The 13,646-nt window shown below is 41.4% G+C and overlaps 1 protein-coding gene across 5 annotated transcripts in view; it reads right to left on the bottom strand.

Moving 5' to 3' along the window:
• PPP2R5C (protein phosphatase 2 regulatory subunit B'gamma) overlaps nucleotides 1–12,927 on the bottom strand; it is an 87,479-nt gene extending 74,552 nt beyond the window's left edge. For all 5 annotated transcript variants that reach the window (XM_054970680.1, XM_054970679.1, XM_054970681.1 and 2 more), the window contains exons 1-3: nucleotides 12,684–12,927; nucleotides 9,560–9,625; nucleotides 385–544 (exon numbers count right to left, since the gene is read on the bottom strand). In XM_054970680.1, the coding sequence (XP_054826655.1) occupies nucleotides 385–544; nucleotides 9,560–9,625; nucleotides 12,684–12,716 (259 nt within the window). In that variant the 5' untranslated portion in view covers nucleotides 12,717–12,927. The remainder of the gene's footprint in view (nucleotides 1–384; nucleotides 545–9,559; nucleotides 9,626–12,683) is intronic.
• Between the last annotated feature and the right edge of the window lie 719 nt (nucleotides 12,928–13,646).

Below are 13,646 nucleotides of genomic sequence, written 5' to 3' on the forward strand. Positions count from 1 at the left end.
TTAGAACTTAACCAGCTGCTTATGTCAAGTGGGTCTCTAGTTTCTTTTTCTATCCCCTCCAAACAGCCCCACCAAGCACAGCTCGAACAGCCACTTTCAAGACATTTTAAGAAGTGCTCTGTGATGCAGCATATTTCTCTTAGGCAGGCACAGAAGAGCTTCTGACCTCCACCTAATGAGCCATATAGAACTCTACCCGAGGATAAGAAATTAAGATCATCCTGCTCTTATCTGATACGTTGATATCCTGCCTTCCCTTAGCTGGATATAAGAAAACTGATGTTACACAGGGTCCCCAGGAAGCCTCCCATCCAGACCCACCCTGGAAATCATACGCCCTCCAATCACACATGCTTCCAGGATAAGAAACATCCAATGAATTACCTTTTAAAGCTGGCAGCTTTTGGAGTTCTCTGTTATTGCTTATACTAAACCTCGAAGAACTCTGCCGTTTTTCTTTCTTCACTGCAGCCTGTGGAGGAGGTACTTTGATTTTAGATAATTGCGAGGCAGGTGGAATGCTGTTTGATTTTTTGCCTGTGACCTGTTTTTTTAAAAAAGAAAGTATAATTAGGCTTCTTAAACAGAATATGCATTTAAAACAGAATATGCAAGTAAAAGATACTTTTTTCAACAGGTTTGATACCTGCCCCAATTACAGAAACCAATTGCATATCTTACTGTGAAACAATGCAATGAAATACGTAAGCAATTGTAACGAATCGTAACTTTAAGCAAAGTTATGCAAGAGTTCTATAGAAAGGAAATAAGTTCTTTGGCATTCATCCTAGAACACCAGAGGTTCCCACAGCAAGAAAAACAGAGTCAGGGGTGATACCAGACAGCGATCATTGCCACTAATGACAGTTTGTGTTCCTGTATGGAGATGCCTACAGTCGTACCAGGGGACAGAGCCAGGTTTGGCCTGACTGCTACAGGGCTAGGAGGAAAGCAGCCCTCACTGTTTGTCTTGATAAGATATACTGTGATGAATTTTTTTTTAAAGTAAGCTACCACCTACACAGTGATATTCTTGGTTTCAAGGAGCATTTGACAACATCTAACTGTGGTCAAGAAGCAATTGAGTGTCTGGGTCAGCTGACAGATTAGCTGACTAGTGTGCCAACCCAACAATAATATATGCTTTAATTTTTATTTGGAAACCTATATGGGGACAATTGAATAATGACAGAGACAAGGAAAAAACCCAGTCTACTACACTTGAATATCGACATGCAAAAAGTAAACATTCCTAAGAAACATCATTGTCTGTTGGCTTTCCTAAAGCAAAATGAACATTGAAAACGAAACTTCAGCTTTCTTTCCCAATTCTGTGATTGGAAAAACAGTTCCAAATATTTATTTATTATTTATTTAAAATATTTGTTAGCCGTCTTTCTATATAAGGCCACTCAAGGCATCTTACTGCCCCAGTAAAAATACTTAAAAGCTGCAATTTAAAATAAAAACTGCAATTTAAAATAAGCCACATGCAGGAATCAATATACTACTGAAGTCCTCTTCCAATGTTTTATTTGCTATTCATCTTTTTAAAAGACATGAGGAAAGAGATGAAATTTCCTGCTTGTGCATTTAACATCTTACAGTCTGACAATAATAAGATGCATGAACTTCGGAAAAAAAGACAGCAACTGAGTGTAAGTACTAAGAGTTAAAGGAAAGCTCATACCCTACCACAAATTTTGTTAGTCTTATAGGTGCTACTGGACTCTTGCTCTTTTCTACTGCTACGGACAGACAAACATGGCTACCCATCTTGATCTTACTAAGAGTCTAGTTTGTTGTTCATGTGAGGATTTTGGCAATGATTTCTGAGCTTTTTCCTTAAAGGATGGCATTTATTTTATGCTCTTTATGTCAAATTCCACATAGCATCTCAGTTCCTCTACTTATGCTCTAGACATCTGCTGATTTGCTTTGTTACCAGGAGCTCTGAAACAAACCATATAGCAAGGCTACCAGAACCAAAGAGGGCACATTAGAATGATCATGTCAACTGCACTAGCCATCTCCTAGTTCCAGAGACCAACCAGGACTTCACCAGCAACACCAACCATGTCAACGGAGAAACTCCCTGAGGGCCATCAGGAAACTACCCAGACACAATTCATTGCAAGGAACAGGAAAAAATGGTTGAAAATTGTGAAAGAAATTCCACAATTCATATTACCACTCTCTCTGTATTTCTAAAATATGTAACACTCTGACAGTAAGCTAGTTGGAGAACCACTGAGGAGTTGTGTGTTATTCCACGTTTTATTTTCTTCACCTCTCTCACACATTCCAAGAAGGCATTCCCAGCCCACCTGAAGGTGATCTTCTGGAAAACATATTCATTCTTTGGACTACTCCAACACACAACCTCAAACAATACAAGTATATATATATATTCCTACGAAAACATAGCTAGGTGATGCAGACTTTATCATAATGCCTGATTTCCAAGTAAGGGGAGTCAGGATGTACACGAAGATATTTTTCAAGGTCCCAAATGTCTGGGTAATAGCTCTGAGAACAGACATTTATCATACATCATTTAAAATAAATGAAATTTGCTGTTTTGCAACTGTCAGCTGTTCATATGATAAAAATTCATTGATTATACATATTCAAAACCATTAATTCCTTATAAAAATTGGGATTCTGTAACTTATTTTTTCTTACTTTTCAAAAATAAAATATTTGAATCACTCCTTGGAATCTTGGGTTCAAAACCCATCCTAGATATATATAAATTCTCTCCGTACCTTGTCTACGCTGGAACCTCTGCAAGAACAAACTTGCTAAATATCCTTGCTGTCAGGGCTTTTTTTCAGGGGGAACGCGGGGGGACGGAGTTCCGGAACCTCTTGAAAATGGTCACATGGCTGGTGGCCTCGCCCCCTGATCTCCAGACAGAGGGGAGTTTAGATTGCTCTCCGAGTGCAATCTAAATTCCCCTCTGTCTGGAGATCAGGGGGTGGGGCCACCAGCCATGTGACCATATTCTCTGAGGGCAACCCACTGAGTTCCACCACCTCTTTTCCCAGAAAAAAAGCCCTGTTTGCTGTTACCGTCATAACTCTGCAACAGTTCATGATAAACATTTTAGAAATCACAATTCCATTTGAGGTCATCAATGTATGTATTAAAAAGCTGCTATATACTGCTGCACATTCTGTCCTAATGCAGAAAGCTGAGATTACTTATAAAGGCTTCTTCTACATCTGAAGTAATCAGCTTGCATAAAATCAGTTTAGGTTTTCCATTTACCATCTATTAGGCTGGATCCAGCACTGCATTTACATGGGCGCAGGGTGTGATACTTTCACAGCTCTCCCCTCCCATGGCAATTTCAGGAGCAGGATTTCATGGAAGGGGTCGTTTCAAACTATGAGGGGGGAGTCACATATAAAGGAGGAATAAAAACTGTTCTCATGCATTTTATATCATATATTAAAATATATTCAGATATGAAATGATTGAATAAGCTTTTTGTTGCAGATACAATGTCTTGTGTATAGAGAAGGCAGAAAATAGAATACCTGCAGGGGGCAGCAAATCCGACAGTTAAATAGCAAAATAAGATCCTTCTTTCTGCCTCTCTTCTGTCCTCCTTGCATGACTCCAAATTGGTATTCTTAGGCTACTTCCTGCTTCTTCCCGGAAGTCCCCCTCTCTCAGTTGAGTGAGGCAGTTAGTATCTATTCTGTTTCTCTGCTTTTTATCAAAGTTGTAGTTCTTGAATAAACTCTCTTTGTTCACCCCTTAATCAGATTCAAGATAACTCCTAAGATATACCAGAGCCTACATTTTTTACTTCTGCTGAGGGCTTCCAAAAAAACACTACAAAGAAATCACTGCTGAAAATCCTAGGCACCATAATGAAATTTCCAAGTACCATGGCGACCTGCATTAGTCGTACCCTGCCATTACACACATGCATGATACAATATTGGGAAAACAGAATTTGGGGAAAGTATGAAGGGGGCTTTCCACAGAATATAAGGCACAATAGGATTAAGGGATTGGGTTTTTTTAAACACTGCTTGTCACTGTACTAGTTTCAGCGCCTACCAATATTTATGTGGGAAAAGTTGCTATCCTGCAGCATAATGAATGAAATAATGCCCAGTTCCATCAACTTTCTAAAGGTGCAAAAATGACACTAACAGAAACCAGCTTCAGCAGTAGACCTATACATGAAAATCATATTAAATGCTTTAAAAAGATTCTCCAGCTCAGAGTTTTTTTAATCATTCCCATCAGTCCACTGACTCCAACAAGCAAGAAACTGCAGCCCATTCCCAACTACTCACAAATCTACAATGAGGCAGAGAAATGGACATACAGCAATTCCTATGCTAATAAGAGCTGGAAAACTGCTATAACATTTGTAGAAATCCCCAACCATTTCACAGTTCCATTTCTTCATGCAATGCACACACATGACAGTAGGCCTTCAGCTTGCATTAAAAAGTCTGTAAAAGCAGCCCATTGGAATTTATGATGTCCCTTACTGCAGATGTTTCAGATTAAAAAAAAATTCCACCCTTCTCAACTTTTCCATAGAAGCACATATGTACACTCATCTAAAGTTTAGTTCTCCATTTGTCAGGCAGCTGAAGAGGCCTACTTTTCTCATGAGTTTCACAGATGCTAGCTTAGAACAATCCAGCAGAACCCTGACCCAAAAAAGTATCACCAACACCGACAGGCATCATTTCCTAAGAGTTATCAGGACAGGAGCAACACAAGCAGGCAGTTTTCCATTCCTCCGTCAAAACATGCGTCCACGCCAGACTTTTTGCTTCCAATTTTTGATGTTAAATGTGGCAACTTAACTTGTCCACTGCCTCCAATCATAATAAAAAAGTACTTCATAACTTAATCTGATCCCATGAAAATCATAAAATTTCAAAGACTATAGTTCTCCTCAAAATCTGATAACAAACAACTCTAACCAATCACCTTTTGGTATCTGCCAGATATATTCAGAAGCACATTGTTCGCATTCCAATGCACAGATTCCAGGCTAGGCTACCTCTGGCCACCTAGACTGCCCACTGCTGCTACCAACAATGAAAGCTGCTCGTAATCAACCTTGCAAGCTAATATTTCTCATGGGACAGACTCAAAGAGTTGCTGTGGGAGACTACTTATCTCCAAAGTGGGAATTATCTTGTGGGGTTCCACAGGGCGCGATTCTCTCTCACGTTATTCAACTTCTATGAGAACTCATTCATAGCTGTGGATTTGGATGCCATCAATGTACAGAAGATGGAAGCCAGCTCTATATCTTGCTATCCAAATCACCATAGGATGCGGTAAAGATCTTTGGTCACTGCCTGGCAGCTGAGGTCAAATGGCTGAACAAATTGAAAATGAACCCAGAAAAGATGGAAGCGATGCTGGTTGGGAAGGCGGAGATCTTGAAGGACACTATGCTCACCACTTTTGACAGAGTTCTTCTGTCCCTTGCAGACTCAGTTAAGAGCTTATGAGTTATACTGGATCCAGTACTACTGCTGGAAAGGCAAGTTAAGGCAGCTACAAAAAATACTTTCTACAAACTCAGTCTAGCCTGGAAGAAGGTCCCCTATCTTGACATGGCCGATCATGCCACCTGGATCCATGTCATGTAACACTGAGCCTTGATTACTGCAGCGCACTGTATACAGGTCTCTCCTCTCAGTTAAGGCTCCAGTTGGTGGAGAACACTGAAGCTCAATTATTATTAGGAGCTAGGCAAAGCATGCATATTACTCCCATTCTGCAGTCACTCCACTGGCTATCCTCAGTTACTGGGCTCAATTCAAGGTATTGGCTATCACATACAAAGCTCTTCACAGCCTTGGTCCATCATATCTATGGGACAGCCTCTCCCCCAATGATCCACCATGGCAGCATCACTCATCTGAACAGGGTCTCCTGCAGGTGTCAACCTGCATGAGGGCAAAATCAACAGCTGCCCACACATGTGCATTCTCTGTGGCATGATGCAATGTCCCCCCCCCCCACATGGGTCAGTAATAACTCAGGGCTTGCACAGGGGACTACCTTTAAAGGTAAAATAAAGAAGATTAAAACATTTGCCTCAGAAAAGGGTCAGAAATACAGGCACTCAGAATGGATAGTCCTATTTAAGCGTCACATAATAAGAGTTGCTCTGCAGGATGTTTTAAGTACACAGAAGGCATTTACCTGATAGCCCCAATTGTACTTTAAGAATTGATGCAATTGTGGCAACCAGGAATTTTTTTCCTGCAAGCAGCCAAGATTTCTGTAGGCAAATTTAACAAAGGAATCTGAGGTTGGAACAAGACATGATGAAAGCCACACGGGCATTGCCAGAAACAGCAGTCATTCTTTCTTCCCCTCTCTCCCCCAGTCCCATCTTGTGTGCAAAACATATAACCAATGTTACTGTGCTGCAAGATTCCCCACCTTCACTGTATTATTTTAGTAGCAGTCGCTTACACAGAAACTTGGCAGCATAGAAGTCACTGAGGGAGAGAGGGGAAGATAATTCAGGGGTATTGCTTTTTAGGTAGCCTCACAACTCCAGCCTACCAGAATATCAACCGTAGCTATGAATTAATTTTCTTTTGGACCTCAGAGATGTGGGTTCATGGTGCAGATATCAGTGGTGCAAGCTGTTAGCAATATATATCAATTTTACTACTTTTTCAGGTCTGCTGAGAAAGGCATTAAAAAGTGTTAGTGTGAATTAAAATACGCTGTTAGGTGTCTAAATAAAAGCAGTGTTTGTGGAATGCTGCTGCTTGTATTCTCTGTGTTCTTTGAGTGACAGACGGTCTCTACTCTTCACATTCTGGCATTTTTCACAAGCACTTGAAAAAACAACAACATATGCTAGTACATTTCCAGACACAGAGGTCTAATATAATGCTTTCAAAAATTAGCCAGAAGCTTCAAAGTCAAAGACTGCATATGGGGCTGGGGAGTCGTGCTGTAGCCAGAGAAGACTGGACCACGGAACTGTGCCATCCCTTCTGTTTCACAAAGCACCCACTTACTAATTCTAAAGCAACCTCAATTCTTGGCATACCGCAGACATAAGAACAAGTACTGAATGGATAGGTTTTGGCAGCTTCTGCTTATGTGAAGAGTGACCTGACATTAAGAAGGTTGACTGAAGCCAGCTTCTATGCTAAGCCTTTGCTCCATTCACTTATCTCTGTTGCCTCATAAACACACATGTTGGTAGTTACAACTCCATTGTCTAGGGAGCGTCCAAATGCATACATTGTATAAGCTCCATGTACTCCATCCACTGGAGTTGGTACTATACATTAAACAGAATACTCACTTACTGAGGATATCTTTGAGATATTTATACACAACATCTTTAGACATTAATGGCAATTCAGGGTGTGTGCCATATGTATTATTCGTTAAATGCAAGACCTTTAGTATTTTGACAAATAATTTCCCCATAGAGTGCACATAGAACAGATTGATATAAATCCTAGTTTTAAAGGTTTGACTGAATATTAAATCGGCACCTGCATTTATCTTCTCACATTGCAATAATAAACTATGTGCTGAAACAGCTGCATGTTCAGATTCCTGTGATTTTTTGCAACTAAATAGTATCTGTTATAGATGTGTATGTTCAGTCCGTATTCCTGTCAATGTTCCAGTCTCTCCCATCCTACCCTGCCTCAGAAACAGGAGGGAATTATCATCTACCCTGCTCCTTTTTTCGTAGTCAGGGGCTAGTATTGCAAACAAGCTGTGCTGCTGGAGTTTTCCAGAAGTTAAACATTGTGAAGAAAGTTATAGATGTACTTATTTAATAATAGCTATTATACACAGGGAAGTATGTTTCAGTATCAGAAACTGGTTTCTTTGATACTTAAATTACTTTCCATGAAATATTATTTCAAGTTAACAACGAATTTACAATTAAAGTGACCTCTAACATGCACAGCAGAGGGAAGAAACCATGTTCCCACCTGTGTACAGAATTGGCAGAAGTTGCTGCACATTTTTAGCACAGCTCACGGGTACAACATTTGTGCCTCCCCAGTGAGTCATTGCTGATCTGATTAACAGTAAATCTGGAAGTCTGCAGAACTAGTAAAGTATGCTTACATCCCGGAAGCAGCAGACTCCACTTAAGTCAAGCAAACAGCTGACATATACAGCTGCATCAAATCACCACCACAATATCAATACACTCATGGACAAGTTGGATTCTACAGAACACAAATTTGTATTACGCCAAGTCTGATGACTGGTCCATCCAGCTCAGGGATTTCTGCTGACCAGCAGCACTCTCCGCAGGAGCTCAGGCTAAGGAATGATCTTTCCTTAATGCCTGGTATCAAAGATCTCTTTAACGTGAGATGGTGGGAATTGCACCTGGGACCCTCACCATATGTGTGTGTGTATGGGGTGGGGGAGGGCTTCAATGGAGTGGAAGGGGACAAGGAGAAACTTCTGCCAGTTTCTCCCAGCTTTAACCTTCTCAAGTGGTTATTCAGAGGGCTGGTACAGAATTTTTGACAGCTTTCTCTTCCTTCCTATGAATCCGTTCTATTTGCAATTCTAGAAAATCCAAGCCCCTGAAATTGGTATTCTTCACACAGAACACATTAAAATACAAAACAATCTTCATTTTCTAATGTAAAAATGAGACAAATGACACTTCCTCATGTAGTAATACTAAAATTACCAGCATACTATACAGAAAAAATGTATCACTAATACTTAGAACATGGCTGATGAAGGCAACATATTTTCTTCAACAACCTCTTGCTAGTTATTCGATTGGCTCCTACAAATTCCCTTCTACTACAAGAAGTCTTCCTTCAGAGGAAGGACTTGCAGCAACTGACCTATGGAATTTGAAATGCACATTCGAGATGCCGTGCTTGTACACAAAATGAAAGCAGAATCAACCAGGAAAAGTGATATCTACAGCAGAAATAGCTGTAAGTATTAATCAAATTAGCTAAATTAATTACAGTGAATATTAAGAAGTTACTGTCCGTTAAGTATAAGAAAGGTGTACAGTCAAGATGTCTATTTTTTGAAAATAAAATCAATGAACTAGAAATACTTGGTAGAATTTAATGTATGGGATATTCCTCACTGCTAGGTAAAAATGAAATTTGGAGAGAATATAAACTTCTAAAGGGAAATAAACCACTTCCAAATGAAGAAAAGTATTTTGAGCGCTCCAAACATTTCCCCCCTCAGTTATCCTTATAACCGCTGAGGACCAAACATTTTATTGAACTCTGAGAACTTGACATTACATCTTACAAAATAAGGGGATTAACAGAGCAATCCTACACAGAGTTATTCCAGTCTAAATCCATTAATGTCAGAGCGCTCTGAGTGGAGTAACTATGCATATGATTTTACTGTAGTTTGTAACTGAGAAGTTGCTAGTGATCTCAAAAAAGGCAAGGGGGTGGTGTGAAAAACTCAGAGAAGCATATGTTGGCGTAGGAAATCTCTCAAATGCTACAGCACATAACCATAATAATTCTGAAGAAAAACAGGATGCTTGAGCAACATTTACCTCAATGTCCAGGTTATCTTGCACATCTTTGCTACTCTTTCCACTTTTGCCGGCTTTTGGAGGTTCCTGAAATGTACAATCACATGTAAGTTTTCCATAATTCCAAGTGGGAATAGTAACAAAGCACAATTCTAGTTAAAGAACCCTTTGTTTTAAATATACCAAGCCGTAACTCCAGATGTACATGCTGTTATATTAAACTTTACCTGCTCTTAGTAACCAGAGTAGCTATAAAACCATATCCATCAAAGGAAACCTACACTAGTTTTAAAATATTAAAAGAATTAACAAAAAATGAAGATTATGACTCAATGCATTAAGGCTGCGGCAAGTAAAAGGGCAAATAGGTTTGAAATCTGCTTTGAATTTGAGCAAGAAAGGTGGACTATAAATGAAGGAATGTTTTACAAATGATGACTGAGACATTATAGCCTGGGAAATCTTTTCCCTATGCAGACTTTAAGAGGACAGTTAACCATGTCAAGTATTCCTATAACCCAGTAGATGACCATAATTTCTAATACAGGACATTCCACACAGAAGCACAAAACATCACTCACGCTGTCTAAATGGCAGTGAGTGAGGTGGAAGTGGGCAGGGACGGCATTCTTCATGCCTCCCTTTCAATTCATCATATCGTTGCAGAAACACTAAGGCAATGGGGAAAAAAATCCTTTCCCTTTTACAGCTGAACTATGGTTAAAGGGATACTGTGGATTGGCTGTGAACCAAAAATTTATAAAGCTCATTAAAGGGCTAAGAGGAGCAAGGGGAGATGGAGGCAGAAGGTTAGCTCCATCCCCTCCCTGGATTGGCTGCAGACAGAACTTCTGCTCAGAGAATCTGTATACAGCCACCCCACCATTTTCTCTTTAAGTTGGAGCAAAGGAGGTTTTATCTGCTTTCTGGAAGCCCCATATAGAGGAGGGGGCATCCCACTAACCTCATGGGGCAAAAATCCCTATGCAGAACCTATCATAATTATGAGACATACTTCTCAGTATGCAAATCCTACTAAGTTCAAATTGAAAATGCTATGCGCAGTTTAGAGGGTGTGCAAGGCACAGCCCCATGGCATTCGGCCTGCAAGATTTACAAGCAGAGCCAAAGTATGGACCAGATGGCTTGCCATGATGTACCATCTCTATTTAAGCATTTTAAAACACAGCTAGATGAGATATTCCCAGAACACTTCTTATAATTTCTTTGGCTTGCTACAGTTTCCCTTTGAGCTGTTGGGGCACCACCATGTTGACATAGAAGAATAATGACATATATTGCAATAAGCACATACACTTTGAATGTGAAGATGTTACGGAGCTCAACTTTGAATTCAACACTACTGGAAGCTGTAAAGTGGAAAAGGAGCTTATATATCCAATGTTAAAGCTCATACAAACTCCCCTGACTGTCTAGACAAGAGCAGATTACTGCCTCAGTCACTCTATGGGATACAATCTTAAAAACAGGCACACAGCCCTAAACATTTATTTACAAGCATTTCTGTCACACCCTTTCTCCATTTTAACATGTGAGATAAGTCAGGCTGAGGGTACATGACCTTTCCGAAGTCATGCAGTGAAATTCATGGCATGGAGGATTCAAACCCAGGTCTTCCTATTCTGTGTTGGTGAGCAGAGGATTTCTGCCTTACTTAAAATTATATCCTCTTGACAAACTCTACTAAGTAAGGAAGGCAAAGACAGATGGGAAATGGCCTATTAAACCTTTACTTGCTTTAAGAGCTAAATGAGGTATTTTACAAGTGACTGATCTAGAAAATGAAATGGAAAGGTGTTTTAAGAAACACATCCTGTTGAAAGCTCCTTTTCATTTTGGCCTTAGTTACTCTGGCCATTGGCAGCAGCTTATCACCCTTTTTCCTAATGTGGCACCCATATCTTTACACCAAACCCTCAAAATAAAACCGCAATGCTTTACCTGAAATCACCCAGAACCTCCAGAAACAACTTCAAAGTACAATCAACTCCTCTAGAAACAACTTGAAAGTACGGACTCGTGGCTCTTACTCTTTGTCACCCCATGAGGATTGTTAAGAGATAACAAGCTGCCTTGAGCCAGCGCCTACCACAAATACTACAATGTGGGAGGAGTCACTCCTGAATAACACCAACAGTGCATTACGTTCTTTTTAAAAATTCCTTCTGCGAATGTTTCCCCAGAAACCTCAAGGCAGCTTTGCACACACACATACATACAGTATATATGACAAATAGTACATGCACTGATATAACACACAAGTACTAACTTACTGATACGGTCAACATTATGTGACAATGTACACCATATGCACTATCTATTACAAATAGTGAAGCTGTGGGACAAATACACATTATATACATATATAACAAACATTTACATATATATATATATATATATATATATATATATATATATATATATATATATATATATATATATATATATATATATATAATAAAAAAACTACAATATGTCTATGTTGAAAGTTTCAGATAGGTAGCAGTTGTGGTCTGCAGCAGAACAGCAGAATTTGAATCCAGTGGCACCTTAAGAGATCAGCAAGATTTCTAGAGCATGAGCTTTTGAGAGTCAGAGCTCGTTTCTTCAGATACCAAATAATTCTCTGAAGAAGGGAGCTTTGACTCTCCAGAACTCATACCCTGAAAATCTTGATGGCCTCCAATACATATATGTTAACACACAAAAATGTATCATGTGTGTAATAATATACTTTACACACTGTATATACACACGCCCTGCACATATGTGCATAGTTTGGTCTTTAAGGTGCTACTGTACTCCAATCCTGCTGTTCTATTGCAGACCCACACGACTACCCACCTAAAGTTATCCCCAGCTACATATCCATAGTACATACACTAACATATATAAACGTGTACGTGTAAATTACACACAAATATATAACATACACGCTGAGTGTATGGGAAAGCCAAAAGCCACACAAGGGCTCCCGCAGCAGCAACAGCAGCCCCTTCCCACCCTCCCCTCAGTCGCCTGCTGCCCCCCCGCAGGCCTGCCTGCCCTCGGCTCTCGCCTTCTCCCCCGCCCCAGCCGAGGGCCTGCTCCCCTCCTGCCTCTCAGCCTCCCGCCCCGGCCTGACCTGATTCACTTTCTCCTTCTTTTTATTCGGCATGGCCGAGAGGTTGGGAGGCTGGGGGCCCGCCAGGCCGGAGAGCGGGGGCGGCAGGGATGGAGGCGCCCCCGTTGCAGCTGCTGCAGCAGCACGACCACCGCCACCGGCTGCCTCCTGCGCGCCTTCCGCTTCTGCCCGACTCCCACCGGCCGGCCAGCCAGCCGGCCCTGCCTGCCTGGCTCCCGCGCTCGCTGGCCGCCTCCCTCCCTCGGACCCCGCGCAGGGCTCTTTCCGCTCTCGCCGTCTCCCCCGCCCCCTCCACAGGCGAGGAAAGGCAGGAGGCGGCCTCAGCCAGCGACTCCCGAAAGCCGCCTCACTATTGGCGGGGCTGCGTCACGTGAGGCTAACGTGCCTTCCCCCCCCTTCCCCGACCCCTCCCTGCAGCTTGGCTGTGGCTTCGCCTCAGGTAGCGCGCGTCGGAAGGCTTCTCTGTGGTCCCCCCCCCCCCTGAGGCTGGCGAATTGGAGCCCTGAGGCGTTCTCCCTCCCCTCAGAGTCTTGTGTCTGAGGGAAGCTGTGCTGGACAGGAACGACCCCCAGGAGAGGCTTAGCTGGGATCAGTTTTGGAGCTCGGAGCCCCTACCCTGTCCTGGAGCATGGTTTGGGTCCAGTAACACCTTAAAAGACCCAACTCGTATTCCAGGCTATGAGCTTTCGACAGTCAAGACTCCTTTTACAACATTGGTCTGTAGTAGAAGAGAAAGATTCAGGTCTAGTAGCGCTCTAGAGACCCAACTAGATTTCCAAGGTATGAACTTAAGAGTCAGCGCTCCACTTCTCAATGTATCTGAAGAAGGGAACTCTGATTCTCAAAAGCTCTTACTCTGGAAATCTAGTTGGTCTTTAAGGTGATATTAGACCTGTATCTAGCTCTTTTACAACATGTATTATAGCGAGCATCCTAATGCTTTAATTTACAGATCAAGTTGGG

This window comes from Eublepharis macularius, chromosome 2 (assembly GCF_028583425.1).
Source record: "Eublepharis macularius isolate TG4126 chromosome 2, MPM_Emac_v1.0, whole genome shotgun sequence".
NCBI lineage: Eukaryota > Metazoa > Chordata > Lepidosauria > Squamata > Eublepharidae > Eublepharis > Eublepharis macularius.